The sequence below is a fragment of the Aythya fuligula genome, chromosome 7 (assembly GCF_009819795.1).
Source record: "Aythya fuligula isolate bAytFul2 chromosome 7, bAytFul2.pri, whole genome shotgun sequence".
NCBI classification, from domain to species: Eukaryota; Metazoa; Chordata; class Aves; order Anseriformes; family Anatidae; genus Aythya; species Aythya fuligula.
The window spans coordinates 8,361,224-8,376,001 of record NC_045565.1 but is presented as its reverse complement, the minus strand read 5'-3'; the positions used below and the strand labels follow the sequence as shown (position 1 = coordinate 8,376,001).

Below are 14,778 nucleotides of genomic sequence, written 5' to 3'. Positions count from 1 at the left end.
TTCAGAAATGCATTTTGAAAATCAAAAGTGGAAAGTTTCATTAATATGGGCCTAGATGGTTCAAATTGTTAAATGAAGAACTTCTCAAATGAATTATACAAACTCTGAAGCAAACCCTTACTTTTGAGACCATATAACCAATAAATTTTTTTTTTAAATAAACTTTTATTACTATTTCTAAAATTCTTAAACTTCAATAAATAGTTTCAAAGCTCTTATAGGTACTGTTTTCAAGAGGAAATGATAAAGATGAAAACAAATTGAATTTAGAAAACGCATAAAGTTTTGTAACAGGCCATACCATATACTTGCAACTGCGTCATTAAGTACACTTCTTATTAAAACAATGTGAAATTGCAATAAACTGGAAATAACAGAAGGTTTCATATATGAATCTGTGAGCATTTTAGTCATGAAGTCCACAACACAGTGCATCTATAAACACTTAGTTCTAACATCTCCTTTCACCTCACAACAACCATAAGGCTAAAGATAGCCAGAATACTTGGCTATCTTCCTGCCTTTATTTTAAAATGTTGAGAGTTACACCACTTCAGCTGCTTAAAAATCACACAAAAGGCTTTTCCCTATAGGACTTGTACAACTGCCTTCTTAAGTAGCCTTCTACTTCTCGTTTCAGATGTCACCTTGGTAGTTATCAGACCCGCTCCTTAAGGGAGCTTTCAAGTTTGCTTTATTGGAATCTGAGCTTCACGCTTGAGAAAATCCCAGTGTCAGAGCAAAGCATTAGTAATTTGTCGACACTGCCAACTAGAAGAAAGCCTTACAGCTGAAAAAATGCCTCCCTTCTCTGCTCATAGCTTCTCCATGCCATAAAGGATGAGCCGTACTAAGAAAGCACAGCACACCTTACCAAGGCAACTAGGAATGGGTCCAGAATGATGGGAACAGAGCCACTTACATGGCTAAAGTGACAGGTGATCTCAAAGCAAAAACAGTTCTCAGCCAAGAAGGCAAATCTGAGATCTCTGCTCCCCAGAGACATAGCCTTTACCCTGAGATCCTCAGAATCAGCCACGGTGAAAGGGAACAGAAAATTACTCATTTTTCAAAGGTTTGCTTTCAAAAAGAATTCTTTCATAACAAGGTAATATTCTGAGAGGTAGGATCAATCCCCACTTACATTTATCCAAGGAAGAATAAAGAACAGGGAAGCAGTTTAAGCACTTTCTCCTTGAGCTGCTTGTATTTCACACCAACCCCCATCAACTTTTTTTTTTTTCCTCATGGGCATCCAATAAGCTCCCCTAGTCCCTGAGACAGAGCTTCAAGATAGTGCTGAGCTGTGTAGTTGTCACCAGAATTATAAGCTGCTGCCTCGTGGTTTTCCTCTCACTGTAGCATGGGCAGCATTATGAAGAAGAAACAGTTTTGGAAATAATATTCCCACGGTCACTTCAATAACGTGTCCTACTTCAAAGCAATATTAAATCTGCAGCATCAGACTAAGCTTATGGCATCGGGTTTAGTAGAGCTTGTCACCTGAGCCTTCATAACTGATCAGCTATGACACATCAGACATTGGATACCTACCTGCTGAAAAAATCATTCTGAGACTTCCTCGCAGAAAGTAATTGTTTTTTATTTCCTGTTCAGTTACATTTAACTGCTGCTATCACCACTATTAGGAGTTTTTCCTCAAATACAACAATATGAAGGTCAAAGAATGCTCTTTAATGGATCATCTCCAGCCCAGGCATTTGATTAGTTGTTCCCAGCTGATAACTATTCATTAAGTAGACCATGCTTCCTTCTGAGACTATCCTCATCATAAAACCCTTCACAGAAGATGTGGGAATAAATAGAAAGTTCCAGCTGTAGGAACCTACAGTTGTCAGTCTTCATCATCACAGTAGTATTTCAGTATCCATCTTAAGGAAAAAAGAGGTGATAAGCTAACCAGTTCAAACTGTGGAAGCAGCAGCATTTTTTTAGAAGACTTATTTTGGGACTGACTTCTTCCTCAGTTCTGAAAACAGGCTGGACAACCATAATTATTTATCAAATTCCAGAGAACAGTATCTCCCTTAGTTTAAAGGGAAAGGAAACAGTGCTGTTCTACTACATTGGTGGTGACCAGACTATTTTTTATCCAGTGCCTTGTAATCTTTCCCATTCTCTCCTTCTAAAAAAGGATCCCTCCCATGATGAGTTACAGAAGCTGAATGAGGCAGCTTATATGAAAAAAAATCACTTTTAGGTGAGAAAGAACCTTTTATACTCAAGCTCTGCCATGTCTTATTCCCCACTACCTTTCCCAGGACAAACAGTACATCAGCAGACTCTCTAGGAATTGTCAGCTTAATCTACAACTCTCACTGGATGTTGCAAATGCTTCCGCGAAGCTGCTTGTGCCATCACGCACTTGGGAAATGCTTGCTACAAAAGTACTCGGGGGTTGTCCTCTTGACCAATTAGTCATACTTCCTCTTGCAATTAGACTCACACTTCCTGCCAGCATGGACTAAACCCTCTTGAGACTCACTTTGCCATGCACATTAATGGCTACAGTGATTTTAGTTGTACTATTCTGAGTAGCTATACAAAAGGTGCATACCTTGTGCTTGCTTTAAAGAAAATATGGTACCTAATTAAAGCCAGTTTTCCTTTATCATGCATGTCTTGGCCCAGCAACAACAACAAAAAGTTTCTTGTCCCTGGGTGCAAGCAGCTCCTTTGATGTCTCAATTACTTTGAGTTCAGGAAGTCAAATATATAAAGGTGTGGTGAAGTGTCAAGTACTAGAGCAGCATTTGGCATGCAATACTGAAACACTGGCCGAAAGGGAAGACAAAGCTCCCAGAACCTACCCTAGAATACCTGCTTACACACGCTACTGTTACAATCATGGGAATCACATACTGCCCACAGTCCAAATAAAAATAACCAGGCTCAAGTGGAGCTGGGAAAAATCAACTCTTCCAGAAGAGACATTGAAACCAAAACAAAGTTCCTGGTTATAGACAGTATTTACAGGGAAGCTAAACAAGGCTCTCACTATTCCTGTTTACTAAACCCTCTGCTACCTCAAACACGCCAGAGGGACCGCTGAGGTACTAATGAACAGTTAACTGACCTTATCCTCCAAACAGTAACACACAGAAATACCACCCTCTTCATACAAAAAGGAAACTGAGGTACAGTACACTTCACCATATATTTGTTGAGGTTTGTGATTTTCATGTCATTTTAGCTGGCTCTAGATAATTCTTATCAGTAAGAGCAGTCTACATTGTTTATTCATCACACAGCTTATTCCTATTCACTATAATGCCTTCTTACCAACTCCCATGAAGCTGTGATGGGAAACCTTTACGCTGTCTTCTTTCTAGTATCATACCACAATTATCTTCTAAAGCAGAACATGGAATAGCAGCTCCATCTCCTAAGAACAGCAAACTAGGAGTTCATTTGCTCCTTCTAATGAATCAACAGCCAAATCCTAAAATTCCTTATGTGATACTTCAGCTCTCAAGAGCCTTCAAACACAAAACTCCACTTAAAGGTCTACACACTGCAAAATTAATACTTTATGCAAATATTACAGGAACACAGAGAGCTCGGTACTTCAATAGGTTGAAATTGGCTTGCTGAGATGATTCTCCAGGTCCACTCTACCGAGATGTACAAGGAAATGATGGAAGATAAGCAGGGAAGCTTGTTGAAATGACCTTGCATCATACACGTTATTATATTTGGAGAAGGTTTCAGGAAGAAAAAAAGACTTAATTCACATTAATGAGGCATAACCAAGCCAAAAAGGTCCAACAAACAGTTACTGCTAAGTCAGTCTGCACCACTGACAAGGTCTTAACAGAAAGCTCTTGTAGCCACAAAAATCATTTCTCTGAAATGACAACCACCCACTCCTCAGAAGTAGAAGAAATTAAATGGCCGCCCCTGACAAAGCAGGTTCTGAGGCAGACAGTATCTATCCTTAACAATGCTTTTTAATGAAAAGGGAGCATCCATCAGCAGACTGGATATACTCTTCCAGTAGGGATATTCATCTGTAAAAAGCACTTTAATGTCTATGCATCTCAGAACACCACCACAGAAGTTGGGAGAACCTGAGGAACTGAATGGCTCATCCATTCAGGCAAAACAACCTAGAATAATCCTCTCATTTCAGCTGAAAATGCTAAACGAAAAGGTTCACTCATCAACCACCTATTTGATGCTACACACAGCAGAACGCTATTTAAAAGGCTATTTAAAATAAACTGTCCAGATCATCATGAACAGGAGATGGAAAAAACAGACTTTCAGTGTTGTGGCTAATTTCTTATGCTGCTTAAGAAAGCTTTTGTATTAAGAAGGACTATACCGATCCAATAACGTTAAAGACTTTAAACATTAAGCATGAAATCAGGTATTACAAGGCATTTCTTAAAGGGTTTGACTATTCAAATTGACCTCAACCAGGAAAAGTATAAAGTAACTTACCTTCTTATCTCTGGTCCTTACTTCCCCATAGAAATCTAGAGCTTCCTGAGCCTTTAAAAACTTGCCTCGATGCAACAAATATGCGCATATCATTACACCAGTTCGTCCCTTTCCAGCTTTACAGTGGATTGCTGCAACATGATTGTCATCTTCACTTAGCCATTGGTCAAGATCTTCACAAAAAGGTTTAATGAGCTCAAGTTGTGGCGGGTTATGGTCTTCAAAAGGGTACTGTGCAACTGTAACAAGAAAGAAAAACTTACCAAAATCTCAAAAGGAAACTACAGCAAGCTCGACTAGACGTGTCACCTTTGGACAAGCACACACAAAAATTAACATTCTAAATAAAAACTCTTATATAAGACTCTTATATGTATATATATAAAGCATATAGCTTTGTTTTCACTGTTGTGCAAACATATTATACACTAAACACATCACAGACATTTCTCTATTAATACATAAGCACATATCTTAGACTATTTCACAGTGCTTCTGAAACAAGTGGCACAGACTCTATTTTACACTATTTTTCTGGAATTTAAGAGTGCACTGGCACAAAGAATAACCTTGTGAAAATCCATTGGTCAACAATTAGACTACCTGCTGAGAAAAAGCAGGGCCAAACCTCACTCACTGATCAGAGACAGGAATTTTGCAGCAAGAATTCTGAGTGGCTGGTTCTACATCATGAACAAACACTCAGAATTTGCTCCAAGCAGTTTAGAAACAAAACTAATTTCTATATTAAATAATTGTAATCAAAAAAGAAATCTCATGCAAGGCATCTGCAATACCTATGGGTTTTAAGATGGAAACCATCAAACGCAGTTGTCTTTTTTTTTTTTTTTTTTTTTTTTTATGTGGATGTGTGTGCATACGTATGTATTTCAAGCAAGCATGTAGGAAATAAAAAAACACTCTGAGCAAAAAATAAGCAACAGGCAGATAGTAGCACCCAAAACAAACCTATTCCTGACTCATCAAATCAGACAACAGATAATGCCACACTGGTTGGCATTACATTGAGATGTACTAGTTTGGTCAGAACAGCACTTCTCAAAGCACACCCGTTTCTTGAGCGACAGACTTGGGACCTTACAAGTCTGGTTCATTTATAAAATTTCTCAGCTAGAAACACCATTTCCTTTTCTGGTCTAAAAATGAACACATTTCATTTCTGGCATGTGTTTGTATTTGCTTCAGAAGTACTACTCTCTTGTCATACACACAAGGCTCCTTTTGATGAATCCCCAAGGACTTAAAGAGCAGAAGTGAGGTATGAAGTTATGGAACTGCTAAATCACTGTAGCACAAGTCTGAAGCCTTTTGGATGGATCTGCAAGGACAGTTTATTCTCTTGCAGTACAGATTGTCCACTTAATCTCCCAGGAGACCAAAAATGGAAGCCTGATAAAGTGAATAATCTCTCTTAAAGAAGCAGCAAAGCTTAATGAACATGAATGTACAATAAATAAATTCTTGCACTTTGAAGATGCAAAGACACCCAAAGTGACCATTGCATGCAAAGTTACACAGATGTTACTTTTTGCAGCAGATATAAGCGAAAGGAATTTATTTAGAAGCCCCTAAAATAGGAAAGTACTCAGAATCAAAGACTTGCAGCATCTCCTATGTTAACCACATCCAGTAAGGCTCCTGTGAAGGGGAGAGACAAAGAAGTCCCAAAATAACTGCCTGAAAAATCCCAAGTAGTAACAGATCATTGAAGATGCTCTCCAAGATTTGGGATCACAGGCAAACCCTGCAGGATTTTCTGCAAAGACTGAATGAGGAACTGGTGAAATGAGTGCACTGCAATGGTTCAGACAAGAAGTCAGAAAGCAACCTTAGGAAATATTAGGCTGTAGAGTCTCAAACTTCGAGGAAAGGGCAGGTACTCCATGGATAAGGTTACTAACTCTGGAAAGCACCACATGGAGAACAGCTCTGACTCCTTTCTCCAAGCTCCCAGACATTTCAAGAAAAACTCCACAGCACATAAGGGGAAAAACAAAAAAAACATGGCAAAGACAATTTCCAGCATGGAAGTACTTCAGAAACTACACAAGCCCTGGACAGAAAGCCAGCATCTGGCATTGAAGAGCTTTCAATGTTTGGTTTTGCATTTGATGCTAGAACATTCAAGCTGAAAACTGAATTACTATTGTTTTTCACATTTTCAGCGTAGAAAGGAGAACTTCCCTTTGAAATTAATTCACTTACAAAAATTTTAAAGGTTTTTTCTGCTGCTACTAATAAAAGTTAGTCCCGAGTCACCAATGTGGTCATCTAAGGTAACTAATTTGGCAATAACAAAAAAATAAAATATGTATCTCCCTAGAACAGCTTATGCAGAGGAGCTGTAAATGGTGCCGTCACAAACAACATTTTTGGATGGGATTTACAGTGAAGGGATCCAAGTACCTCCATAACAGAAAGCATAAACTAATGCAAGCACATGTTCTGGACATTATATTAGAAGCACATCCTTTTCAGTTATGCCTTTTCTCTTACCCAAAAAATTGCCCAAGCAGATCTTAAGATACTTTTTTTTCTGGCTTGTACATGCTTAGTAAGGTTTCAGAACACTGCTGTTCAACATAATTAGTACAAATGAGGAGAAAAGATGACTTACAAATGAAAACCTCAGTTCCTCTATATTCAGGCATTAAAGCAGCCAATTGCATTTTGGTCACGTTCTAAACACCCTCTTTAAAACTAGAAGGATGTTATAAAATAAATAATAAGAAAGTCAAGTCCTTGCTAAGGACCTAGTATTTATTACCTGGGGCATTCATACTGACAAAACAGGAACATCAGTTTCCAGTCTCCAAGAGCCTCATCAAAAGGAGCCCCTAGAAGTTTCCCCACAGGTTCTGGCAGTTCTGCAAAGTATCTAAGAACCAAATCATCTCAAAGAATCATCAAATAGGATTTTTTTTTATTATTATTATTATTTTTTAAGTTTCTTCAATAATTCAAATGCTATTTGACATCATTCCTCACTCCCAACTCTCCTAAATTATTATTCATCGATCTTCATCCATGAACTGTGAAATTTAAAGAGAATACACGTATGAGACAGTGAAAACATACCTCTGCAGTTAAATTTGGCGGTGTCATAATGTCTTTCAGCACACCTAAAAAGAAAAATAAGACAGGAGTTCAAGACAAGCTTCTGAAGCACTGTGTGTTTTAGTCAGTGTGACTCTCAATGGAGACACTCACCCAAGTAATGCAATACGCTATTGTTTTTAACACTGTAGCATTAACTATTCCAGCCACTCCAGCAGCTTTATTGCTCCCACATAAGCACATATGGACAAGATGGCTGTGACCTTTATGAACCAATTGACTGCTCTCAAACTATGTGTCAAGATACATCTGCAACAACATAGATGCCAAGGGTCATGGGACTCACAAGGACATTTTTAAGACCCTTAGCTAGTGCAACCCAAGCAAAGCATTCTTCTTTCAGTTACAGAACTGTGACACAAGCATCACAGGTAACAGAAAGCACCACTGAACATTACAATACAGATCACTTTTATCAAACAGATGGCAACACTGCTCTCCAACTTGGCATTTGTTCTTGAAATTAGGTCAACTGAAAAAAAAAGGCCAGTAAGCCAGTTTCCCCCCCCACAGACCCTGGAAACAAGCACATTTCTGAAGACACTGGAGTTGCACCAAAGTCTATTTTACCACTCTCCACAGAAGATCCACTCTAGCTAGCTATCAATCAGCAAAGCAAACCACACAATGTTAGTCACGCAGAATGACTTGCCTAGGGATAAGCAGAACTGATCAGATATACAGAATCCAGCCAAAATGGATGGCATGTCATAAGGAAACAAGCTATATCAGGCGTTGGGGCTAAGAGGAAAGAAGATAAGAATAGGATGCCCTTCTGTAATCTTCCTTAGAGTTACTCGTTGTAGGAAAAGTGCTGTGCTCCTATGTCACACAAGAAAAATATAGTTCAGAAAGGAAAATGAGAACAACTCTTCCTCAAAACAACAGGACTCTAGGTTAAACATGATGCTGGGGATCATTTCAGTAGACAATACACATCTAGGTCTTCTGTTTTGGTTAAAACCTGGACTCCTCAGAGTGTTCAAATAACCCTGCCAGTTTCAGGATGGGTATGAACTTATCTTTCTTTCACAGGTATGCTATGACTGCCACCTTTGGAGCTGTATACGGCTTTTGACACCTTCAGACACACAGACTTTTAGGCTCTGACCTTTATGACTGTTCCACCTAACCAAAGCCTTGCAGACCCCGCATTGAGCTTTGTCCATGAGACTCATACACCAGGGACAGAAGTAAATCTGCTGGGGTTGCTGGTGCACTCAATGTTTTCATTTTTTTCTGAATTCTAGAGCTTTCCTGGCTCTACTCTTTGCTAGGGAAAAGTCTGGCAGTTTTCATGTTCACATATTCATATTTCACATTGCTGACACCTCTGGGCCAAGTGTCATGGAGTAGGTGAGTCTCAAAAGAACATTATCTGCACTTGAGCCTTCAAGAAGGTTAGACGCTGGAAGTATGCCCAAGATATAGTCACCACACCTAGAGCAGCCAACAGCCATGCTGGGCAAAGGACTGTTACAAGTTAGTCAGCATCTGAACTTTGGAAGTTGAGCCTGTTAGGAAGCAAAGTAGTTAATACAAAGCATCTTATCCAACTGCACTCTTCAAGAAAGTTTCCTTCTTCCTTCTAAAGAAACACCCAGTTCAAAGTGGTACTACGGGACAAAACTCTTCAAAACAACAAAAAAAAAATCCACACATGGGCAAAAAAAAAGCTTTCAAATTGTTAAGTTTGAGATAGTAACAAGTAGAATACTATAAGGGATAGAAAATAGTCTTGTTGATACCAAGGATAGAAACTGAGCACAGAACATAGCCATGTCACTCTCTATACCCTCATATGGGAGCTGTACACAACACAGGGCAGATGCTGAACTCCAGACACAGCTGTACAAGACATCCTCCCACTCCCTTGCACGGAACACATGCGTATCAACATTAGAGATCCCACTGGCATACACTTTGGGGATGTTTCCATTGCTTAGCATTTTAAGAGCATTTGGTTTTTAGACACAGTTACACCTGTAATGCAGTCAAATCTCCTGATGAAACCTGAAGATTCTGGGGGGATTTTGGAAGGAGTCAATTATCAGGGTTTTGTAATCCTATGAGCAGAACTCTGACAGCACATTTAAAGCAACTCCAATGCAAAGTGCTGCCAAGATGGGCACCTTCCTGGTCACAGCCACGACCCTGTTGCTGACAGGACCACAGGCAACAGAAAAGACATGTCAATGGCCAACCCCACACGCACAGAGACATACAAAGTAAGCAGAGAAAATCCATGTTGCTCATTACAGTGCTTTCAAGTATCTACCTTTATTGAAGATACTTAATAGGGTGGAGAAGTGGAGATGACAATAGGCGCAAGAATAATTTGGTGGCATGTGAATATTGAAGGTGAAAGTGAACAAACATGTTAAAACAAGGAAGAACAAAGAATAAATAGCAAAGGGTTAAAGGCACAATCAAGGAAAAAAAAAAGAAACAAAATTAAATCTAATGCTCAAACATTCATTGGGAAGCTGAAAGCCATGATGTGAGCATAAGGCAAAACTCACATCATTTAAAGATCAGTTCAGAAAAATCCTTCTAAATCCTGTTAAAGGAAACTGCTCAATATACACATCACTATCATTTTCACATAACTGCTACCTTAAGGGAACTCAAATCCTGTGCCAGTACTTGCAATCCTTCTGGTTATAGCCATATAGCTCCCCTGAACTCCTACTTCCGTCTTATGAAGAGATACAACAGGCCAATTATTTACGAAGGATCAGATTAATCCAAGGAGATGCTGTTCTCTGAAATATCTGAAGGCTGTAATTTCTTCCTATTGCACAACCAAGCACTCCAGCAATTCACCCAATGGCATTTATTTAGTTAATATGTGTACAAATTTTGCACTCAAAGACATAGATAACCTGGCCTTTCTAGCCAGAAACAAAGTTTAAAAGCTATGCAGCAGGAACTTGAGTCTCCACTTCCAGATGATCCATTTTTTTCAGGATAAAGAAAACATCCTTTTAAAGTGTAATGCATTGCCTGGATACTGCTATTCTAAGCCAGTAAGACTTTGTGTTTTATTATTTTATTTTAAATCAATATGCTTCTAAGTATCTGCAAGTTTTCCACTAATAATTTCTCAACTCAGATTTTTGGAAAAAAAAATGGGGGAGTAGGAAAACCAGGACCTTGTCAACATTTGTTGACAAGACAAAATCAATCATACAAATGAAATTAGGCTAAATTAGCATATAAAGATTATCAATAGACAAAAGAGAAAGCATTTCTGTTTTGTAACAAGAACAGCTTTTAGCATGACTGACTGTTCTGATGAAAACGTTACACTTCTAAAGCTGAGAAACCATCAGGCTACTGATTGCTGTGGTAGTTTAGTCAATATGATGAACAGGGACATTGAAGAATACATCCAGAACCTGGGTACCAATACAGTTAAGATACCTCCAAAAAATACAAACTATACAGGAAGAGTATTCATTTGGCAACTTCTTCACTGCAGACATTAATATATTAACAGAAAGCCTGCTGTGAATTACTTTTCACTTTTTAATCACACGGTACAAGCTCTAGATGGGCTGGATGCCAAGTCATTTAAAAGCATTCGAGTAATATGAATACACACCAGCATTTCATTTAACCTCACTCAGCTTCACTAAATGAAGTAACAGTGCTCTCAATCAAGCTTAATTGTTTTAAGAAATGTGCAAAACATCTCTAATTCTGCTTCAGTACAGCAGCAAGCCACTTTCACTCAGAAGCTATTTTTAGAACCCATTATTTCAGAAAATGTATCTATATGAGCATACTTACAGATTGTATATCTTGTAATGGTTTTTATGCTTTGAATCCAAAAACCTTAAATGGGGGGAGAAAAAGGCATGTATTAATATACATTTCAATAATTACGGTCTTAATTTACAGCATCATTAAAACAACATCCATCACATGCAGCTCTGCTTTCCACATTCCAGCTGGCCCTGTGGTATCTCCAAGCAGGGCAGGCAGCATGTTGCAAACCTCCCTTGTACAAACAAGCCATCAGTAGGAGTGAGGCTACTTGTGCAACTGAGGGACCAAGAGCTGACATGCAACTGAAACATTTACTGTATGCACCAATTCGCACTGACTTAGAAGATACTCACACATCAATAGATTAAAATGGGGAAGTGTTGTTCATTTAAAACAAAGTATCAACGACGTGAAGGATCTGTACACAGTTACTTCCAATACGATCATCTATGCAAAATATTTTGCTACAATGGTGTTTCCAATGAAAAAAAGCAGTCAAAGTAACTTCTGTAATCCCGTTCAAACAGCCAGAATCATTTATCTTTAAAACCTGTTTTTTTAAGATGGCCATCATTTGCCACTGAAATCTGCAGACCATGCCCAGTGACAGTCTGGGTTCAGAAAGGAGAAAGCCCATTCTAGTTTTTTTTTTTCACACTTGCGCTCACTTCATTTTCACGCTAACTTTGTAATGAAAACTTTCCCTACAAGCCTCAGAGAGCTAAACTGCAAATGTGATTCATCAAAATTGCCATAATTATATATGATGTGTCACCTGGCAATGTTCAAGAAGAAATAACATACAAATGTTTACACTTAACATCATCAACAGTGTGTATCTGCACATCAGCCAGAACGAATTTAATTAGCCATGACAGAACATGTTGTTCAAATTGAAAGAAACACTTGCTGCTAAAATCCTGGAAAGCTCAAGCAAAAACAAGCTCTGGTTATCAATCATAATATTCCAGAAGAACCTAGAAGAACTTTGTGGTTAAACTGATGCGTTAAAATGAGAACAGATGTGTATGCTCTTTGGGCAGCACTGAGTGTGGGACTCCAATTTCATCAGCACAAGTATTCAGTAACTACTGCTGGTGCCCCTGTTGGCAGACACGGGGAGATTCAGGAAGACCTGGACCGAACAGCTCATTCCAGAGGGCCCCACCGGTTTGGAACATGCTGGACAATGACAAGAGCGGACTCTGCTTCCTCCAGTTACATCCACAGGACTAAGCGTAAGCTTCCATGCAAGTGTCTAACTATTAAATTCCAGCCACAATACCTCAAAGTGTACCTCAAAGCCCGACTTCTCATACAGCATTATCATTAAATTTGTCAGGACACCAGCTGTCTAGAAAAAGCCCACTGGCATATCCCTCGTGGCTCAATACCAATTGCTCTGGAGCTCAAACACACTGAATTTCGACATAAAAACTTCTTGAAAAAAAATAATACTCCAAGCATAACACTACTTTAGCATCCAACTCCCTACAGCTACTTAATTTACATGTATCTCTCCACATCTTAATATGTTCCATCACACTTTTAGGCTGTCACTAGTCCAGTCCCTTTCATCAGAGTGTTTATGGATTAATAGTTGATAGTAACTTCCTTTCAAAAGTCTGACTTACACGTTTTATTTATACACTCAACCAATAAAATTTTCCTTTATGTAGGAACCACTGAAATCAATGCTGTGAACACAAGAGGACCTTCAAAGACTACTACCTATTGTTATTAATTTGGGTTAATGCCTATGCCATTTGTTCCTAACCCAGCTTTCGGCTCTATCCGAAACCTTCCAAAGGTGGAGCCCACAGGGGACCCCTTGTGTCACACAGCAGGTGCAGTACCCAGATCAGCTTAACAAAAAGGTGGCTCTGACAGCTAGTGAAAGAAGTTGGGTAGACAATGTGAGTTTGTGGGACTGCCCTCAACCATCCCAAAGGACAGAGAAAACTCGGTTTGCATGTAATGCATCTGCACTAACTTGTACCTTGTATTAGACACCATGGCTTCACGCATCTCGACAATTCTAGTGGAGACGTAGGCTCTGCAGGAGTATTTACAAACTGGAACCTCACCGACATGACCCACTCTTTACTACTGCCTGACAAAATAAGGTCACTGCTGCAAGCATGGTCAAAGCCAGACTGACATTTTCAGTGCTACTCATGGATGGTGAGCTTTGCCATAACAGTTAAATATACAAAAATGAAACCCTCCCAAACTCGTCTGCGTCTAACTGCAGCCGCTCAACAAAGCTGCTGTCTCCAGATAACTTATTCTCAGCTGAGGGCCACAGTTCCTCCAAGTGTGAGAACCAAGGCACTTATTTCAGCACAAAGCTGGATGCAAACAACCACCAGTGAAATTCAAGCGTCACTAATTCTGCCTGGCAACTATCCTGAGAAACTTTGTGGCACCTCAAACCTGGACGCAGCACCTTCTTCCCCAGGTTTGGCTACTTCCAACTCCACTGCCCAACCATATTCCTTGCATCATCCCTTGTTCCCAAAATTCAAGCCTCTTGGAAAGCTACTTAAGTTACTGGCTCAAATGCCAATGTTCTCAAAAGCAGCAAGAGTGGCTTAAAAAAAAATAATCAGAATTCAGGATGCTGAGCAGACTAATATCTGGCTCTTTTGCACAGGTATTTAGCTTTTAAAGGCATTTCTAATGCTGCATTCTCCAGGTGGGATGTTAAGCAAGCACATTACTATGATGCTTCTAAATCACTAAGCACATCCTGGGGCTTTAGGCAACCTTGTCTAGAGCAAGGTTTCTCTACCCATGGCAGGGGGCTGGAACTAGATGGGCTTGAAGGTCCCTTTCAACCCAACCTGTTCTGTGCTTCTGTGATCCCCCACAGATGTATCCAGCAGCTAAGAACAGGTAATATGTTAAAAATAAAAACCTTTTTACAAAATGCACTATAAGCATCACCAGCAATCATGAATTTTAGCTAGTTTGTCTCCTCTTCTACGCAGCCACATTTAAAAAGCCTTTATCCAGAGCCACCTATAATTTACTGCTGTAAATCAAAATTTACTTATCAATCACCTCATTTATCACTTGGAGAAAGGCTATGGGCAAACACACCCTGAATTGACATCAGTTATTTGAGCAAACTCTCAGTACTGCAAACAGAGGCATGGATTCACATCTTTCTAAAATAAAATAACCTCCTTTTACATCAACACAATTTGCTGCGTTCAGCTTTTCACATGAAAAAGCAGATTTGAGATCAACCCAGAACAGCAGCCTGGACTAACATTATTGAAAAAGCTATTCTCAGCATTTATAACATTTATATGAGTCAGTTCACACATCTTTTCCTGAGCAGAACATATATGAGTGCAGAAAAGGATACTTAAGATTTACAAGAGTAACTTA

At 39.2% G+C, this 14,778-nt stretch overlaps 1 protein-coding gene across 1 annotated transcript in view; it reads right to left on the bottom strand.

Annotated features, from left to right (window-relative positions):
- PTEN (phosphatase and tensin homolog) overlaps positions 1–14,778 on the bottom strand; it is a 46,288-nt gene that overhangs the window by 15,893 nt on the left and 15,617 nt on the right. Inside the window, 3 exon segments of the mRNA XM_032191129.1 lie at positions 4,468–4,706; positions 7,567–7,610; positions 11,401–11,445. Of these exon segments, the coding sequence (XP_032047020.1) occupies positions 4,468–4,706; positions 7,567–7,610; positions 11,401–11,445 (328 nt within the window).